General features: G+C 41.8%; 1 protein-coding gene across 4 annotated transcripts in view; it reads right to left on the bottom strand.

Moving 5' to 3' along the window:
* Positions 1-1410: 1410 nt before the first annotated feature.
* septin9a (septin 9a) overlaps positions 1411-21145 on the bottom strand; it is a 76986-nt gene continuing 57251 nt past the window's right edge. For 3 of the 4 annotated variants that reach the window (XM_068718647.1, XM_068718649.1, XM_068718648.1), the window contains 9 exons: positions 10877-11086; positions 9179-9307; positions 8667-8748; positions 8256-8393; positions 5604-5721; positions 4279-4374; positions 4007-4103; positions 3040-3091; positions 1411-2483 (listed from right to left, as the gene is read on the bottom strand). In XM_068718647.1, coding sequence (XP_068574748.1) covers positions 2342-2483; positions 3040-3091; positions 4007-4103; positions 4279-4374; positions 5604-5721; positions 8256-8393; positions 8667-8748; positions 9179-9307; positions 10877-11086 — 1064 coding nt within the window. In that variant the 3' untranslated portion in view covers positions 1411-2341. Of the gene's footprint in view, positions 2484-3039; positions 3092-4006; positions 4104-4278; positions 4375-5603; positions 5722-8255; positions 8394-8666; positions 8749-9178; positions 9308-10876; positions 11087-20856; positions 20946-21145 lie in introns of those variants that run through there. The other variant, XM_068718650.1, reaches the window with a different exon arrangement.

Genomic DNA, 21145 nt, shown 5'->3' with positions numbered 1-21145 from the left:
GAGAGTTGTAGAAAAGGAGTAAGAGAATGTGGGGGTCTCAACTTGTGAGTTGAGGTTATAGGGGTTTGCTAGAGGGTTGGGGGTTGTGGGCGTTGCAGGCGTGTGCCATCTTAATACTGCAGAAGACAGGGTGCGGCAGACGCCATTTTGAGGAGCGATGCAGCGAGTTGCCATTTTGAAGTGCATGGGGAACATGTGAATTGATAAAAGACGAACATCAGATTATGCAAACATCTAAGGCATAGTTTACATTTTGGAACTCAAAAAGGCTGATTGAGAACTTATCAGGTCAGATGACTGCATGAACTTTGCTGCAACAATTTAGTGTCTGATAAGCAACTGATATTCAACATTTCACCAAATCGTTTCTCTCACATTCACGTGTACAAAGTGGATTTAGCTTTGTCTTTTTGTTCCCAGTAGGTGAGGAAACCATCACTTTGTTTTGCATCTCAGTTCTGTTTTGTGTACATCCAAAATCAAGCATGAGGTTCTTTAAGTTAAATGAGACGTGAAAAACACTGCGATTGTTGTAGTTTTTACTTGATATCAGCAGTTCGCTCCGTCTACATTCTGCTGCTGCTGCTCCAGTACCTCAGGACGCTGACGTCTGCACATCCTCACACCGATCCGAGGACTCGTCTGGAGCTCAGTACTCGTCTTCTCCCATCTCTTAGTAAAAAGGAGGAAAGCACACTTATGCATTCGAGTAATTAGTGCTAATCAGCCATGCACTGACCTAGCAGGCGGCCATATTGATTTCAGAGGCTAATCAAGGAAAATCCTAATGACATGGCAATTAAAATGCTTCAGAACGGGAATTACACCGGCAATTAAATGCTATGATCCAGAGTAGTAGAAAATTATCTAAAATGTGGTCTTCTGCAGTCAGAGGTGGTAAATTCACACAGTCTAGTGTGAGCAGGCCGGGTCTGTAAATGTATCTATGGGGGGGGGGAGACACACACAGACAGTTCATCAATCGTTTAAAGGGGAAAATGTACATTATTGCAACAGTAATACTAAAAGAATTATCCAAGAAATTATATATTTACAACTTTAATCTTTATTTCTTTAAAATAAGATAAAAGACAATTTGCTATTATCAATAATACAAGTACAAAAAAATGTATGAGAACACAGAAGAATATACAGCACAGAGCATGACAGTGACAGCTTAGGGAAATATATATGGTTCAAACCGATAAAGATCCTTGGTATATCATGAGACATAGACAAAAAAGTGGGCTGGTCAATGGAAGACTGGAGATAAACAAGAAAAAGATTGAAAAATAACCAAATGTAGCCAACTTGGCACCAACAAACCTGCTCTCTTTCCAGTTTCAGCCAAAATGCTAGAAAACATTCTCCAATAAATAAGGCACTACAATGGGCCCAAAAGCAGGAAAAGTATGTGTGTGTGTGTGTGTGTGTGTGTGTGTGTGTGTGTGTGTGTGTGTGTGTGTGTGTGTGTGTGTGTGTGTGAGTGTGAATAATCTGATTAAGTGGACCACAACTGATGATAAACTTTCACATTTTATATCATGCATAAATACTTATTCATCTTAAAATCACTCTTAAGATATTTCTATTAATAAACAATGACATTAATGGGAATTTAAAAGGACGCCAACGTACCGACATCCATATTTAACATTTAACAAACAGTTAAAGCAAAACACAGTTTGTAACAAAAAAAGAAACAAACATATGATGTGCTGGTCGATAACCTTTTTATGTTTACCTACGGTGAGGGAGCTGACTGATGCTGCGTCACACTGACAGACAGACATGACTGTATGTGCGTCGCATGTTGGCATGCTCGTCAATGGCAGACAATGTAGTGATCAAGTGCAATACTGAATTATAAGCACTGCTAAAAAACATCAAACTTAGAAGTAAAAGTTGAGGAGTATAACATGTTACTGGTTAAGGAAACTGACAATGAAAGATATTAAGTGTAAGTCGTTTCTGTTTGGCAGATGCCTTAATGTTTGGCACCACAAAGAAAAACCACAAAAGTTAACCGTAAGATCTGGAAGCAGGTAAAAATCTAGATGCAGCCCATAAAGAAGAATCCAACATCTCTTCACTCTCTTTGTCAGCGACAGGATAGTGTTTGTTAATGAGGCAATAAACTGACATGAACAGTCCATTCAGCCGCCGACAGTCATTGAAAATAAAGTCCCTCTGGCAGGCTTTTAAGTTTCTATCCCACCTGTGAGATGGAGATGGATGGAGTGGAGGGCTGGAGTGGTGGAAGACTGTCAATGATGGTCAAAGTCTCATAGCAAATTAATTACACCCAGTTGAGGGTCAACTGCAGTGAGGCAGATGGCGTCTACATCTCGTGGGCGGCAAGATGATGTTCTGGCATACCGTTGGCATGAGCCACCACCGTGTTGTTCTCATTAAGGCGCCTCACACGGTACATTTCATAGTGGATGCTGCTGGTGATGTCCTTAATGTTCTGCATATGGGTCCTGGAAGAAACATACACACCCATTAGAAACCAGTAGAAGAGATGGACAAACCTCAAAACCTCTCCTCTCAAAAACAAAACGTGTTTTGATGATTGTTACTTTCTTGGATGTTTGATCTACTGTAGAGTATTTTTTGTGCAAAGTTTGAATTTAGTTTTATCCACATTTATCTGCTGCTGTTAAAAATGTGTGCTGGAAAGTTGAAACCTTCGGCACACGTACATTGAGAATGTACTTTTCAATGAAGTAGGAGAGGTCACAGTTACATTTTGTTATCAGATATATTTGCGTATCCATTCAGACTCTGGATTCTTTTATGGGGTTTAAGGAATATAAATCACTTAAAGATGTATTTATTTTTTGCATTTTTTGCTTTTATTAGACAGATGGCAGCATAGAGCTTGAATCTTTCAACATATGAATAACCACATAAAATGCAAATTATCGTTCAAAGTAGATAATTTTTACATTTCATAAAACACACTGACACAAGGCTGCATGAAAACAGAAAAATTTAAGACCAAGACAAAATTATATGGAGACAAAATTCCCTCACCTGATGAGGAGATCCCGTAAATAGGCAAACTCACAGTGGGCTATGTTCTCAACTAAAGGAGACAGAAAAGTTACATGTTATCAGAAATAATTGAAAGTGAGCCAATACACACAAAAAGGACAGTATGACAGTTGTGAGGTAAGCTTTGCTGCTATTACATTTTCCTAAACAGTCCACTAGGTGGAATCAGTGATCTCAGTGTGATGTCCCTGAAGACCAAGAGTTGTTGTTTGTCTCAACACTTAAATGCCCTCAGCCATTGCAGAACTCTGGAGAGACCTCCTGAAGAGATCAGCTTAAATGCTCAAAACTTGTGTGTGTGTGTGTGTGTGTGTGTGTGTGTGTGTGTGTGTGTGTGTGTGTGTGTGTGTGAACAGCGCACTCTGCAGGAAATGAAACTTAATGAGACACTTGATAGAGAGATGGTGCCTCCTGTCTGGACTGGATAACATAATTAAATATTGAAAGATGAATCCTGCAGTAAGAATGGATGTCAACAAAACACAACACTATACTTGTACACTATTGGCCAACTGATAAAGCAGAACAAATAAAAACAAACCACACATAAACAACTATTAAACAACTAGGTTAGGTTCTCTTTAAATAAATTTGAGCAAAATGTATGTCCTATGAGAGCATCCACAGTGTATCCTTTGTGGTACAAAGGGGGATGTGTGGTGTGGGGGAACCAAGCAAACACATCAGGCCTCTTCAGACAGACTGCGTCTGCTAGAGGCCTGAACCAGCTGTATGGCACACGACACCAGTCTGAACACTGAATGGACCATTGTTTCATTGACTGTCTCAGTGAGGTCTTCACCCTTTTGTCTTTTCTTCTCAACAAAACCCCCTCTGGGTTAGTTATGTACACACAGATGTTCTGTACTGGAAGTGTCTCTTCCAAACAATTTGAATAAGGGGAACAAAAAAGTAAAATAGAAAAGAAGAGGGGAGAGAGTTATACCTTCAATGGTTCCCCACTTGGTCTTCCTCCCCAGCAGCCTCCTGCCATTGACCTGGTACTCCTGGTCGCTGCCCACCACAGCAAATGGGATCATCTCCTGCTCACAGGTTGCATATCGACAGACAACGGAGTCAGAAATGATTAATTTCAAGTACATTAAAAATGACTGAATGGTTTCAGGATGTCAGTGCTCTGTCTGAGCGTAAATGAGGATAATAGAGCCGCGACTCCAGCCACATGTATGTGTAATTACGTTGAAATTTCTCGCTCACCCTGATCTTCTCGTTGATCATTCTGTCCTCGGCATCCTCGTCAAACTCTTTCTGAGGGTACACGTCAATCCCGTTGGCTCGCAGCTCTTCCCTGATCTGGTGAGAGCATGTTCAAACATAAAAGGTTAAGTTCACATTACACGGCTTAATGCTCAATTACATTGTTTTGCCTCTTTCTGTTCACATTCATGTCTGAAGTGACCCATATCTGACATCAGTGTGAACAGAGGTCTGCCCTGAAACGTCTCACATGCAACCAAAAACGTCACACACACGAGAGGGATTGCCCAATAGTTTGAAAATACAGCCTGGAGTTGAAGTCTAGTGACTGTCAACATATTGCTTGACTTTAACAGATTTGGGTTCCCCATTACAAAGATGATACTCCTAAATCAAAACATATGACTTTGCGTGACTGGATGTGTAACGTGACTCAATAGGGTGAGCGATCTGCACCAGCGCAATGAAGTATGACTTGGAAAAACACACATGAATTCCAATATGACCGTTTGAAAAAATCTGATGCAAAAGATCACATCTATGTGACTTGACAGTCACGGATTAGGGCCTTGTGATGTGAACATAGCCAGAGAGAAACACAACAAACTTTCAACCCACTACAGATGTGAAAGGATACAAACTAAGGCCTTTAATTGCAGAGTAATTAGACGGCCGTGCTTGATGCAGTCCTGAGAGACATCAAACAAATGTACCTAAATCTACACAGTGTACAGATTAAGGCAGTATTAACACTAATCTGCCTTCTAATCTACTCCAAAAGTTTGGGCTTAGTGGTTAATCGATGTCTGTATACAAACAAAACAGAAAACCTCACAAGATGGATGCCAACCATGTGCACACACCAGGTCTGCCATGCACCGACACAAGCAAACACAAACACACAAGCATGCACACATAAACCAGGGGGTTTATGCTGCTAATGAGAGGAGGGGAAATCCTGAGATCCTTGCAGACTGCCAATAAAAACATACAAATGAACGGCTGCAGCCTTATTAACCGCGTAGAGGAAGTGTAGAAAGTAAAGGGTAAAGAAAGAGACAGATGCTCTTGCTGGAGTCGAGCCATGTTTTGTGACTGTCCAGAGAGCGAGGGGAGAGTACAACTACAGGAACTTATCTCTGGTTACTGCTCCACAAACATGGAAAAATGCACGCATGAAGAGGGAGAAGAAAAAAAAACAAGAGCATGTTTCTAGATTACAGATTAATGGAAGAAGAAAGAAAGATAAAGAAAGGTTAGATACAGTAAAACAGAAAGCAAGTAAAGAATAACTAAAAGAGGAGATGGCACCAGAAAATTGTTACCTTCTTTTTGAAGAAGTCCCTCTCCTCCAGGGTGAGTGTATCGGCCTTGGCGATGACTGGGACAATGTTGACCACCTTACTGAGACGTCTCATGAATTCTACATCAAGAGGCCGCAGACTGAGAGGGGGAGAAACAAGAAAACAAGAAAGATGACATGAGTTGTAACACAGAACTCCTCCACCAGGGGGCAGATGTTCCTAACAATTCACACAGATGGAGGAACTCCTGTACCTACTAACATACAGTATTAACAGTTCAGACTGTTGCACCCATGACCTAATCATACTTTATATGTGTGAACATCTATTTCATGAGGTTGAAAAGAGTTGCGGTCAATTCGAGTGTCCCGCAGTTTGACAAAAGCATCTGCATGTGGTTATGGTAGGGGATTTTGGCCTCGCTAACAACACATTTTGACAAAGACCAGCTATTGTTAACAAGGAGTCTCATGCACTCATGCAAGAGCACACTCAAAAAAGACAAAAGTGCAAAATTGATTGCATGCTCCCAGACACCCACACAGACTCCCTGTCTCTCTCGTCCTTCCTTCCTCTCTCCCATTAGACTTTTTAAGGCAATCCTTGAGCAGCTGCTGGCCAGCCCATGCGACATCTGCAGAGTTGGATCAACATGAAACGTTGCTGGATGGCGCACGGAGACAGGGGGCCTTTTCACACCAGCCCCCTGCCAGAGTAAAGACAGGTCCATGACACAGAAATTAATAGAGGTGCAGCACATGAATAGTGCTGATGATCAACGGTGTGCGTCTTTGTGTGTGTGTGTGTGTGTGTGTGTGTGTGTGTGTGTGTGTGTGTGTGTGTGTGTGTGTGTGTGTGTGTGTGTGTGTGTGTGTGTGTGCGCTCAAACGAGGCTGACAATTCACAGCTGCCTTCAACATTTTCCCCAAGACCGGCCGCAGCACTCGACTAGAGTAACACAAAAGCAAAGGCTATAACATGCTCTGTGAAAATATTACTTGATGGACACATGAGACTGGTTGCACTCTGCCCCTAATTTCTTCTGCTAGTAAACGCCAACCCCCTGAGCTCCGAAACAGTGAGGCGCTGAACCAACACAGTGGGGAGAGGGACGGCAGTTTATGCAGTTCGATCAGAGCCAGATGTGTGTCTCTGTCATAGATCCAGGGAGCGAAACTCGGGACATTGTGCTGCTGCAGGGCCTGGCGAGAGCAGCCCATCTTTCCTGTGTGTGTGTGTGTGTGTGTGTGTGTGTGTGTGTGTGTGTGTGTGTGTGTGTGTGTGTGTGTGTGTGTGTGTGTGTGTGTGTGTGGTGTTCTGGGATATGTTGCATCGTGCTGCGGAAATGTGTGTGGGCGTGTGTGTTCAATATGAGGGGTAAGAAATGTTGTCACGTTGTCTCACCAAGAAGCTTGAGAACAAACAAAGAAAGTCTGTATCTTTATATGATCTGTCAGCACATGCTCAATGGCTGCATCTCTAAGTCATGCTCAACGCACTGTTACATTACATTACAGTCATTTAGCAGACGCTTTTAATCCAAAGCGACTTACAATAAGTGCATTCAACATTGGTAATCAAGAGAACTACTAGTCACCAGAAGTCATAAGTACATTTCCTTTTTTAAACAAGTATCTAAGAGCATGAAGCAGAGCATAACTCAGAGCCAAAGTACAGTGCAGAAACAACCAAAAACAGTAAGTGCAAAAAAAAAAGTAATACGAATACAATAAGTGCAACAAGCTAGTATGAATACAATAAGTGCTGAGTGGAAGGCTCAGGGTAGCACTTCCTGAAGAGGTGGGTTTTCAGCCTGCGCCGAAAGATGGGCAGCGACTCTACTGTTACAGCGTCAGTTGAGTTGAGGCAGTTGTTGAAGTTTCAGGTTTTTTGTGATTCTTTTGTCAGCTAAGGATCAGTCCGGCTCATTTCAACCCTTGTTAATAAATGACTCGACTGTTACAATTTGGTCATCACTGTGATAATGCAAAAATGTTTGGGGGGAATACACATTTGTTTATATGAGAAGATGGAGACCCTCTCATAGCTAAACATGAAACTACTGCCAGCTAACTTATTTTAACAGAAAAGCTGGGAACAGGTGGAGGAGCGAGTTTAGCCAGTTTTCATACTTTCGTTGTTGTATTTCCCCCAATTGCTTCCCACTGACCTACGGGCAGCTGTAATATATCAAGAAACGCAGCAAAACGCCAACAAAGCCAGAGAAGAAGAATTCATTTTGACAATGCAGGATCCAAAATATATTTGCAAATGGTTTATAAGGAGGGAAATGCATTTTTGTTAGACCTGAAAGATGCACTCAATATATTTTAATGTAAACCCATTTTTTTGTTTACTCAAAAGAACACCTTTAGGATAAGTCAGCAAGCTGCTGGCGGTAGCTTCATCTATACTGCTCATACACGAGTGGTTTCAATCTGAAAGTGAACAAATGTATTTGACAAAATGTTTAACTTTTCTTTTAAAGTTTTCAACATCTTGTGTTCTTTCTCATTTAAGGGCAAATGATGGCAGCACTGATAACATTCTAGTGTTTTGTTCGACAAAGAAGAAGGGTGAATCAAAATTCAGGCTTTCGTAACCGTCTGTGTTGAACTTGAGTAAACTTGTGCTCTCATATCTATATTTAACCATGTTTGCATGTGTCCTTACCAGTGTCCGGTCGGGGGGATGAAGTATATGCAGCAGTGGACTCTGGAGTCTGGAATCCTTTTCTTCCTGTTGATGTTGATCTCCTCCTGCAGGTATGCCTCGTACTGGTCATTAATGAACTTCATGATGGGCTGCCAGCTAGTCCATGGCAGGGATGGATTGAGGGAACCATGATGATGAAGTGGAAGGGGAAAAGATGAGGAAAAGAGGAAGCAACACAGAAATAAAAAAGGAAGAGAAGGGGTAGATGAGGAAAAGGAGGCAATGGTAAGTGGGGGGCGCAGAGAGAGAGGAGGAAGATAAGGATATAGAGAACAGGAAAAGTAAGGAGAAAGGGAGGGGCATCTGGTTAGACACAATTTTAATATTTCGCTATATCGTCAATGCAATGATAGTGAAATAGTAGCGTACCAGTTCTCATTGTTGATCTGGTCTCCAAAACCTGGTGTGTCAATGACTGTCAGCTTCATTCTCACTCCTTTCTCCTCGATGTCTGCACACAAAGAAATACACTTTAATGTCAAAAACACTCTTTGGACTTTATAAACTACTACTTAATCATGCGCTAGAGATGCAAAAAAAAAAAAAAAAGATTCTGCAACTGCACAGCAGCCAGATTAGAAACTGGGCTGGTTTTATGAGGCTAAGAATATAGTATAATCAAAGATTCTTTCATCCATGATTACAGTAATTAAAGAAAATTGCAATTAAAGAAAAGTAGAGCGAAATAAGGATAAGGTACTGTAAATGTTTGGAGTGACTACACGAGCAGCATGTAGGAGAAAAGTATTAATACAGAGGGAAAGAGAAAAAAACTAAGTGCCAAAATCCACTCATCGCATTCTCTGCCAAACAGATGACAGAAAAAAACAGGTAAAAAGAAAGGACAGACAGAAGAGTTGAGGGGTTCGAGAGGGCCATACCATGACTGATTGACTTTATTTCGATAGTTTTGGGGATCTTCTCCTGGGCTGTAGCCAGCACTGACTTACGGCTGACTTTAGACTTGAACAGCGTGTTCATCAGAGTAGACTTTCCCAGGCCACTCTGTCCTGTAAGCAAAAACAGTCAGAGAGGCAGACAGTGAGACGGATACACACAACAGTCCACACACTGTAACATTGGTGCCATAAAAAACCCAAACAAGACCCATTATTTGGACAGTTGGGACGACTCCACGCTGTCAGTTGACAGTGACAAGCTGCAGGTGTACGCCAGCACTAACACTGTCAGAAAAGCCATCAGGACACACAAATTCAACCCAAACACACCATCAATAAGACAGATTGGATCCATGGTAAACCAGTTTATATTCGAAAGCCATCAGAAGGATTTTTGTGCACTAAGCCACCAGAAATAAAAAAAATCCTCCTCCAACAGACCTGTAATAAACTACCTTGAGTTTTTAATTCTGGTTGACACTGCTTCAGAAAAGAATGGATGTAAATATGAAAAACTACAACCGTCATTCATAATATTTGCACACATTTAATCTATACAAATGCATGGATGGTTGCCATTTTCTTGGGACATGATAAACACAGTGAGCGTTGAAGTTCATGTTGCAGTTAGCTGATAAAAGGCTCTTCAAATGGATGAGATGAATTGAGGTCGACTTCAGTGTAGAACAACCAGCAAGACTCACTCTAGACTCTCTGAGTCATCATAAACTGTTTGTTGATATGGATGGGATCCTCTGTGACTCCTGCACACCACGCTAACATCACCACGGGTTAATGAAGAGGAGTTTAGAGGGGCCCACTGGGCAGCGAACATTCACAGTTCAACTTCAAGTTAAGTCAACATGGAGACCTTTACTGATTTATGGAGACTCAGACACAGTCGCATGTTCTGTACAAGAAGCACATGGATCTGTACAACTGGTATGGAAGCCAACAGCTGCATTCCTTTCTGCACGGCTCCCTTTCTTAAAGTGGCGGTACATAACGTCACATAAACATGGAAACCAAGTTTGTTCAGTTTTGTTTACCATTGCCTCTACAACTTTATTTAAATCAGTCTCAAGCCTAAAGCTGCTTCTAAAACAAACTTTTTTTTTTTTTATGAGAGGATGAAACAAGACTAACCGGCGCGACATCATCCAGAGGAGACGTACAGTAGGGAGGCTGTGTGGGTTTTATGATGGCTTGTCTAGTGTTGAGGTGTGCGTGTGTAATTAGCTCCCGTTTTAAAAAGTGTCTGTTCACAGTGATGAGGGCTTAGTCAGAAAGAACGTTTTAAGTGGCTGCTTATTAAAGTAAGTTTGAGGCCTCCATTTTCTGCCATGATTAGAGAGAAAATTGCATCATACTTGAATTACAAGACACATTTGAATACAGCTGACTGACGATGTTTTGAGACACATGTTTAAGTGTAATGGTAACGAGTTGATACAAAAAAAAGAAGTGAAATTTGACTTTAGAGTCTGCACTTGATGACAAGGCTCACAGAATGAGAAAGAAAAAAGTATCTCTGTGACTAAAAATCAACCTTTTTAGTGTGCAGTACGTAGAAAATTCTTGCCTTGTGGAAACCGTTCTATCCGACACATTCATTCAAGCTCAAACTAAATCTGGACGATATGACTGAAACATTAGCTGGTGAGCACATGCGCTACTTACCCACAACCATAATGTTGAGCTCAAAACCCTGCTTCATGGCCTTCCTCCTCATCTGCTCCAGAATAGCGTCAATGCCCACGTAACTAAAGTCCACCCCGGGGCCACCGACCTTCTCCCCGTACGGCCCCCCCACTGCTGGGGCCACCATAGCATCAGGCACCACCGCCTCAGACATGGCACTGCTGCTGTAGCTGGGAATCACCTCGGGCCCTGGTTTGAAAAAGAGAGAGAGAGAGAGAAGGTTAGAGGGAATGAGATGAAGTGTGATAAGAGCGGATTAAGGGTGTGAAGGGAATGAGGGTGGATAGAAGTGGCAGATAAATGCCTGATTAGCAGTGGTGAGAATATAAAGAACAGGAAGACGAGGAAGTGGACATGAGTATGGTATGATAGCAAAGTATGGTATTAGAAAACATCCACAAGAAGAATCTAAGATCCTATGATATGAAAACACCTGTTGAATAAGGAACAACCTACTGTACTAAACTGCACAAAAACCTTCGGGGGGGAAACAAACACTTATTGGCAGGGAGTTTGGTGAGAGGATCAATGCCACCTCACATCTGAAACGAGGAAGTTAATGGTCACAGCCAAAATTGGTACAAAACCCTCCGGAAAACTGCAAATTCATGCTTTTAGACTTTGTTTTTTGTATGTATTAATCAAATAAGATATAACGTGTTAATAAACAGTGAGCCTCAGAGTTGCTGGTAGGTGGATTTTATCATCTTTGGACAGAGTCCGGTTAGTTGTTTCCTTGTGGTTCAAGTCTTTGTGCTAAGCTAAGTAGCTCCTGGCTGTAGCCTTAAATTTAACCGAAGAATATAAGAATTATGTCGGATTTTCTCATCTAACTTTTTGAAAGAAAGCAAATAAGTGTATTTTACAAAATGCTGCTCATCAGTGCTTTGGATGCACCTGTTGTAAGACTGGAGCGGAAGTGACGGATGAATCTGGTTAGTTGTTTTAGCTTGCTTTTTATTCAAACACACACCTGTTAAAAAACACCTCCTGACTTTCAAACAGCAGGAGTGGCTGGTCTCATGCCAATACAGACTTTTGACTCAACAGAAAACTATTAGAAAATATACTCTGTAGAATTAAAATACTTTGCACTTGGCAGGAGGTTATCCCTGCAGTGTGTTTTGATAATGATTAGCTTAATGTCCTCCTGTGGAATGCTTTCGGACATGTGTCCAATTGTAAGACAAATATTAAACTTTTAATTTTCACCGAGGTCTGTTGACACTGTTCACGGCCTCCAATATGCATGCAGAAAGTGGCTGAACCATAACAACATGTTAAGTCAGTGTAGGTGAAGAATTTAAAGTGTGTATGTACAGTTCTTCATGTAGCTGCCCCCCCCACAAGGCCTCCCTTTCCCTCGCTCTCCACAGTGCAGTGTTACTGTCCTGTTAATGTGAGAGTGGGAAAGAGGGAGACTGCTGAGGCTGAAACCTGATCCGCTTACCCAGTTAGCCCTGATCACACACACACACACACACACACACACACACACACACACACACACACACACACACACACAAAACAGCTATTGGCTTCCAGCTCGGACACAAATTTCACTTTACAACACTTGGCCTGTCACAAGGAGAAGAAGTCCAGACGAGCCAGTTCACTCGCACTACTCTGGGAAATTAAATCAACAGGGAATGACAAGTAGAAAGTCCACACACTTCAACCTGGCACTGCATTGATTAATGGAAGAAATTCAGTTAAGAATAACACCACTGTGGAAACTCAACAGTGGTTCGTAGTCAATGTTGAGTCTTTTCTAATGTGCTCCATTGTGTGTGTGTGTGTGTGTGTGTGTGTGTGTGTGTATGTGTGTGTGTGTGTGTGTAGGTGTGTGTGTAGGTGTGTGTGTAGGTGTGTGTGTAGGTGTGTGTGTGTAGGTGTGTGTGTAGGTGTGTGTGCATGTGTCCTAGAGACCCACCTATGGAAGCAGCTCTCCTGGCCTCATTCACCACTTCCCCATCCTGTTCCAGCAGTCAGTCAGCAACTTACTGCGACTTACTGCCCTCCACCTCTCCCTGCACCTCCCACATTCCCGTACCTCTGCTTGTGTCTTTTCTCCCTCAGCCTCACCCTTTCCTCTCTCCACACACTGATACTGTCCAATCTCTCCCGTCTTCAGTTTCCCCTCTCCACTCCATCTCTTTTCTTTTGTGTCTCCTGTTTGACTCCCCCATCTTCTTTTAGTCTGACATTACATCTTCGCCTTCTTTCTCCCTCCCACAGCTCATCTGGCTTTTATCTTTAACATTACATTTGTTCTCCCTTTTCTAAACTCTCCTGAAGTCACTCCTTTTACTGCCTTTATCTCTACCTCACAAAACCTTTGTTTCTTTTTATCCTCTGCTGGCCACTTTTCATGTCAAGCTCCCTCGCTGCTCCGCCAACACTTCTCTGATAGCTATGTGCTGTAAACAGAGATGTTGGCCAGGGGCTAGCTCACCTCGACAGGCGAGCATGCGACAACTGAGCCTCACCTGAGGCGGGATGCCAGCAAAGCATCAAAGGGAATGGACGTGAAATGAATGGGGTGAACAGACACTTGAGATAAAGTATCAGCCTCAGAGAGCTCAAATATCACCCAGCTACACCTGCAAAAAACTAAAAAAAGTACCCTCCTTCTCTGTTAATCTGATAGATACAATGTCAGAGACATCTCAAAGCTGAAACAATGCTTTATTTTAAGATTTTAATGCAAAATATTCAACTATTCTAGTTTCTCAATTGCAAGAATTAGCTGTATTTCTTTTTGATAGTGAACTGAACATCTTTGGACCGTTGGACACACAGTTGAAGACATCACCCTGGACTTTAGGAAAATGTGATGAACATGGCTCACAATTTGATTAATCGATCAAAATAATCATATTAATTGATAATGGAATCTATCATTTGTTGCAGCCCTACATCTCGATACCGAGATGTATTCCTTCTCCAATTCTGTAACCACACCTCTTATTTTGTGATCAGTGTGAGTTTAAATGAGAAGAAAATTAATGTATTGTGTCTAGATTCACCTAATCCAGAATTCATTTCATTTTGGTAATTCTATCTTTGATAGGTTTGTGTACAAACCAATACAGGAACCTGTATTTGATGCAAAGTTTTGTACTAAAGTGTCCCATTTCCTTGTTTGAGTACAGGGTACTGCGAACAACACCACCCACATCTATTGTATTAACAAACTGTTCTGTTTAACAAATAGTAAGCACACACTGATCTCCCAGTGAGGGTGGAAAAACTTCTAAAGCCACCAAAACACAGAGTGAGTGGAGGAGAGACAGAACGATGTCTGTGTATTCTGCATCTCAACTAGCTGGTTACCCAGACAGAAGCAGCAAGACTCTTCAGAGCATCGTTAACCGTCTTTCATGAGGGCACACCGCCAGTTTGCCCGAGCCAAAGTAGAGTCAAACACTGTAAAAGACTTGGCAAACATACAACACACACACTAAAGAACACAAAGTGCCGAAGCATTACTGTGGGAAACACAGCTCTACCCAACAATGGAGATCAATCACCTTCATTACAGGTAGTAAACCGTTTCAGACTTGTGTCGTCAATTTCAGTAAACTACAAACCCAACGAGTGAAGCTTACCGTGTCCATTCTGCTGGTTTGAGTGCAAACCAGAGAGGTGACCGACTCAGGAATAGTGAAACATCTGGATAAACTGACCATTTATCAGAATGAGGCATTCATACCTGCAGGTCTTCCATGATGTGCTTCCAAAGTGCTGTAGACCTATAATGGTTCTTAGCCAGTAAAAAGAGGTGTCAGGAGACAGCAAGTTAGAGCATGAACCAATAAATGACATCTGACCTCCACATGATCAATGTCTGGCCCCGGTGGCAAATGGCGACATTTAAGATAAGCTACCTACAAAGATCAATAAGGGATTGGAAAGGATTTAGATTGGATAAAATGCTTTCAAACCCAATCCCAATAGATGACACAAGGTAATCGTCCTAGCATCCCACAGCAACCCTGAACAACTGTTCCTCCTTTACGAGTCAACAAGGGAGATCAAAAGCTAACTGTGTTTAGTGACAATAACTTTATCACAGAGGGCCCAATAAAAAGGCCCTTAAACCATCTTTAACTTCTTAAGCCAAAATTATACCTCAAGACCTCGTAACATTTCAGGGAAATGCCGGTCTGATCCGACCACAGCCACACAGTCCTAATAGAGCAGATTAGCTTTGTTAGAGTTAAACTCTTAGTAAATAACAGCTAAGAGTATTTGTTCCAAAACTTAGATTTTTATTGTTGAGCTATAAATTCCCTACATCAGCCATCATCAATTTAAGAGTTAATCTTCCCTCAGCTCTACTCTAAAAGGTTTTTCTCTGTATCAGTTCTAGTTATGGGATTGTATAGATAATGCGTTTCCTTTGAGTCTGTAAGAAAGCAAAATTTATTTTAGAAATTGGAAAGCATAAAAATGACTCACTTGACTTGCTGTGATCCTGTTTTCAATTACAGGCACTAAAGAACATTTTTTTTCTTGCTTCCAGCAGCATCGGATTACTTTGCTTTTTGTAAATATGGCCGACAGTCTCCTATAGCACAAAGCCTTTTAGAGAGGAGAACACAGAGGAGACACAAGAGCAATGAGAAGAAAGTCAAAGCAGCAAGAAAAGATGGAGTCAAGAAGAGGAAGAAGAAGGCAGGAGTGCAGGGATAAGCATGAGATAAAGAGAAGCAAAAAGGAAAAGGATTATCGAGTAGGGGGAGGTAAATAAGGCCAGGAAAAAGAGGACAGAGGAAGGAGGAGGAGGTGAGGAAACAGGGAAAATGAGAGTAGCATTTGTAATTTATTCCACTTTTGGGTCATTCCTCACTAACTACACGGAGGCCTTCAAACGGGGATGTAGTTAAACATGTCTCTTTACGTTGCCTTTTTAAAGAAAAGAAGAGCATAGAAGAACTATGCCTGTGAATGTGTTGTCTATGTTTAGTGGAGATGTGGTCAAAACCACTGAGCCATGCCTCAGCTGTCCAGGGTGTTGATCCTGACAGCATGGCGAGCAGGTCAGAGGTCATGTTCCCAGTTTAGGTTAAAAAAAAAAAGAAGAAAAAAAAAAAAAAAAAAAAAGAGTGGCGCTGAGGTTCTACCCTCTATGATAAACCAGTGGTTTGACCCTCTGTACAAACTGACTTAAAATCACAAGAGAGGAATCCAGAGGAAAAAAAAAAAAAGGACTGGAAACTTGGACCGAGAGAAGTTCATATGCAGGAGAGTGATTCACTCAATGAAAACTCTTAAAACTCTGATAAGTCTTTCTCTTTGTTTAGACATTTATAGGACCGTGTGAAAAGAGCAAGTAGAAAGTACCACCTATTTTCCTCCATTTCTATGAGCCATGATATACTGTAATGTTTTCTTTAGCAGGAGAGTACTGTTAACACTTTCAGCATGACTGAGCACGATGCAATATTGTTTATACTCATTGTTGGCCATTGCTGTGATTCTTTTTAATTACTGTAATACTACTAATGAAGACATTAAGAGCACAATAGCTTTAAAAGTGAAGTTTTTGTGGCTACAGGTCCTCCACTATTCACAATCTCTTGAAGTGGGGAGGTGGCTTGAGCTCACTTATTTCATGCCAAGTCATTCCACTACTTGTCTTGAGCTCCATGTCAAACACACGTTACCGTACTAATCCACCAAATGGGTCGTTTGCATCTTTGCTTTGGTCTAAAATCTTTTTTATGGGACTTCTTTGAAAACATCTGCTCCTCTTGTCCTTTATTTACATTCCCAGACAGGACAAAGGTTTGCATCTCGTTTCGTCTTAATGTGGCTACGTTTGTTTTGACGGTGACTCAGATGCTTCTCCAGAAGTTTGTGGGCTGCTGCAAATCTTATTCAATGTGATTCAATTTAAAAAAAAAAGGTTTCTGTAAGGCCTTTCCAATTTTTTTCCCCCATTGATTTCCCTGTAAGTGCATGAGGCCATTCAATTACTTAGAACTGGGGCTTAAACAGCCCTCCAGCACAGAATCAATTAGATACCCCAGACCACATGGGTTCGGGGCAGGCCCAGGGGAGGAATATAAACACATACATACACACACCAAAACACTTTTTCCCACCCTCTGACAGGGAATCTCTTAATAAAAACGGGGAAATTGGAGTGGTGGCAGTGCAAACATGGTCTGTTGTGCAATTAAAGTCGCAGTGTTTGTGCAGCAAGGCCCAGTTCCCAGAGTCTTACTTGTTCAGCTCTCTGGAGAAATCTGCCCTTTGACCCCTGCAGGGTCCCACTCGCTCATCGTGTCACCTGGCACTGGACACCGAGTGTGCATCCGTCTGTGTGTCATATGTGTGATACGTGTGATGCATGTCATGTGCACACTGTACAGTATTTTGTACGCATGTATGATAACTACTTGTCACCTTCAAAGTCTTAATTCAATCATGGTTCTTTCGGTCGACAAGGCCCAGGTTTTATTTCAGTGCAAATGTGACTTTGCAGACGTTTGAGAAATGTTTGTAAATTGCAGTAATGACAGTAGAAGACCACAGGTTTGTTTAGACTGCCAGAGGAATGTGTTCAGCCTCCACACGGTGGTTGTGCACAACAGAGCTGTTGTCTTTTTAGGCTCTTTAACGGCCTCCGACACAGAGGAGCTCACGAGAAAAGGGTTCTTGAACTGCAACAAAGTGCACTTTGCATGCTTTAATCCATGTATTATAAAAAACAAGAGTGCTTAACCTTATGGACCAACTCTTGAATCAAAGGCTCATTTATTTAATCTATCAACATCTACATTTAAAGAAAGCATTTCCACCGCACTACGACGTTCCTGCAATTGACAGAATTTTTAAGCATTACAAAACAATATTCTAGCCCAAAGCAACTGCTAAACATTAACCCCCAAGTATGTTTACACAAAAGCTAACTGAATCAGGAAGTTGCCAATTTTCCGAGGTTCTTTGAAAACTGGCTGTATAATAACTTCGCTAGCTATTATCTGCTAGCTGCTCACTGACAGGAGTTGTTGAAGTCATTAGCCAGGCTGTGGTATCTAGCCAGTGTAGTGCTTGATCTTAGTGAGCGGGTCAAAGTATATCAGTGAAATGCTTGGCTGACAGCAAGCGTGGGTCTACAGGGCCAGAGGGCTCAGGAATCTGACCTCTGTCCTCACACAGACCTCACATCAGCGACAACAGCCACAAGATGTGAAACTCTAATCAAACAAGATTCTCACATTCAGCTGTATGTCGGTATGCAGCGGAACATGAGACAGCAATTATTTTACCAATTATTAATATCAGTATATTTAAACATTCAGACACTATTCCTCATCTTATAATACTCAGAGGTGAGCTGTCGGTAAAAGGCATGTCAGGTGTTCAGTTACACCTGGGACAACCTATGGTAAATGTGTAAAGGCCCACTGTTACTGAAATCAGTGTGATAACATCATCAGCTCTCTTCTGAAGAAAAGCTGGAGTAATTTAACGCCTGCTAACAAAAGAAAAGGCACATTCTCTCAATTTAAGAGGTCAACTTTATTTCAATGTTAAGACGAGATGTCTTAAGGTCTTCAAGGCTACTAAGAAATGTTTCTGTGAATGTGCACAGACACACATCTATTGTTCTATTGACAACACAACAAGCAGGAGTCCTCAGGCTCTTTGACACACTTCACTATCAGTGTGTGTGTGTGTGTGTGTGTGTGTGTGTGTGTGTGTGTGTGTGTGTGTGTGTGTGTGTGTGTGTGTGTGTGTGTGTGTGTGTGCGAGATATAAAGCCCGTCACTATGGTCCTCTCCAGGCCTCAGGAGTATTATTTGTGGACTGTGACTGACCCACATACAAAGCTGAAGAGTACAATAGAAGACAATACCTTCAGAAGACCCAACTACTGACTATGATTATTTGTCTCGATATGAGTTTGACATGATTTCCTGCACTGACATTTGACAAAGTGTGATTCCCTTTTCATTCAGTTCTTATTTTCTACCATTTGACTAAATATGAGTCAATTATGATGGCTCATCACTGATATTGGTACTTCACCGTTACAGCATCATAATAAATATCTTTAATGTCCGAGCGTCACACACTTGATGTGGAAGGTTTACTACTATCTGTTCATACAGTCTTACAGTCCTTGTTGTCTTTTGGAATATTAAAATAGAACATGTCCTCTAAAACATAATTATAGACTTAGCTGACATTACTCACTGCTAAGAGATTAAGTCCAACACTTAAAATAGTTAAGGACTGTTGCCGTTACGACACTATAGTTTGTTCTGAGTCACAGCTGATCGTTTTGTGACCGATGAGGGGCAGTAAAGGTTCCGTTTCCTGGATGTCGACTGAATGAAAACATTTGGTTTCCGTATGCCAAAATGTTTCAAAAGTTAAGTGACAACTGAAGCAAAACCTTTACACCTCACTTTTCACAACCCATACTTATAATAAACACAACATGCATGCATCCATGCACATCCACACATACTAAACGTGATATTCTGAGAATGTGCAGCATGTCGAGCTACAGAGACAAAACCTTATCAATTTTACGTGACGAGAGCTCCGGTTACATTCACGGGATATTTTGCATTTCAAAGTTATGATGCTGAATTCCACAACAGATACATAATCTCACTGCACTGATTTATTGGCCGACTCAAGCATACACAGACAGACAAAGACATTCAAGATACAGAAGGTAACGATGACCTTTTCAGCGTCCCATCAAACACTGGTGAAAGGCCACTGTCTGTTCTCGCCTGGCAATGCACAGGGGCCACAACAGAGCTCCTTTCAACAGCTGTGTGTGTGTGTGTGTGTGTGTGTGTGTGTGTGTGTGTGTGTCTCAAAGTCTTTGTGCGTGCATGCTTGTGAGGCAAAACAGAGGCGGGTGACTCTTAAAAGGTGAAGGGTGGTTGCTGTTTTCCATTGGTTTGATGTTATCAGAGAGCAATGCCTTTTATTCCTCAGGTCAATGCTAGGCAACAAAGCCTGGGTGATACAATGCAGGGGCTCAACTTCTTCCTCCAGCTGCCACATCGCCAGTTAGCCAAAAGCTCACACAATCACATTTAAAACACAGACAGGGAGGCTAATCAGAAACGTTGACATGAAAAAAACATGTCGAAAGAGAAACTGTTTGGGGTGAACAAAGCAGCTCAAACAGAACAAAGAATATCCTTTGATTTTCGGGCAAAATTTGATACATAGCGTTTCCCACTAAAAAGGGAATAAGGACCACTTTCCACTGATTATCTTTAAATAAGATGATTCCTTCACTGTACTTTCCAAAGCAGAAACTAAACTTAATTCCCTTCCGCACTCTCTGGACCCTCCTAACCACAAGTGTGGAGCTAACCTTTCACTTTGACACACACACACACACACACACACACACACACACACACACACACACACACACACACACACACACACACACACACACACACACACACACACACACACACACACACACACACACACACACACACACTTTAGGGGATGAAAGACAGAAGGAATGTAAAACTTCAACAATGGTAATTACACAAGCATGTAAGTACACACACACACATGCATGCAAATCAAAAAACATATTAAAACCGAGTGTTAAAAATTTTTTCCTCTGCAGTCATCTTGCATTTTGAGCCTGACACTCAACTGCTAAAAACAACATATAGACACAAATAAACAGCTGGGTTCCCGAGTCAATTATGGAAGGCATGCAGCGATATTAATCAAGTAAAGTATGGGAAAACGACAGATCATCAAATATGTTCTTTCACTGAAGAGAGGGAACATGGAAAAAAAAAAAAGAGAGTACACAACAAAGGAAAATTTACTCCCTGTACTTCCAACTGGTTTCTTACAAACACACCCACGTCACACACACACATACACACACACACACACACACACCCACACACAGATACTCTCCCGGTATGCAAAACACTCACCGTGTGTGAACTGTGTGTATGTGTGTACGAGTCGTCCCCTGCCAAAGCGCAGCGCTCCAGTGAGAGGCCAAACTCTGCTGAGGCTCTGGAAGCTCCCTGCCTGCCCCTCCCACCCATGCCTGTCATGTGACCGAGCACGCAAAGGCAACCAGAGACGCCCACTTCCTTCAAATCTCCCCCCTCCCCACACACACACACACTCCAATACAGAAAGAAACTTCCAACCTGTATGCACGCAAAAATGAACTTTTACTATGAAAAAGTAGCAGAGTTTAAACATTGAGAAAGG

The sequence above is a fragment of the Cebidichthys violaceus genome, unplaced genomic scaffold (assembly GCF_023349555.1).
Source record: "Cebidichthys violaceus isolate CVI_PGR_0920_01 unplaced genomic scaffold, fCebVio1.0.p SCAF_23, whole genome shotgun sequence".
Classification (NCBI taxonomy): domain Eukaryota; kingdom Metazoa; phylum Chordata; class Actinopteri; order Perciformes; family Stichaeidae; genus Cebidichthys; species Cebidichthys violaceus.
This window is presented reverse-complemented; position numbering and strand designations above follow the sequence as displayed.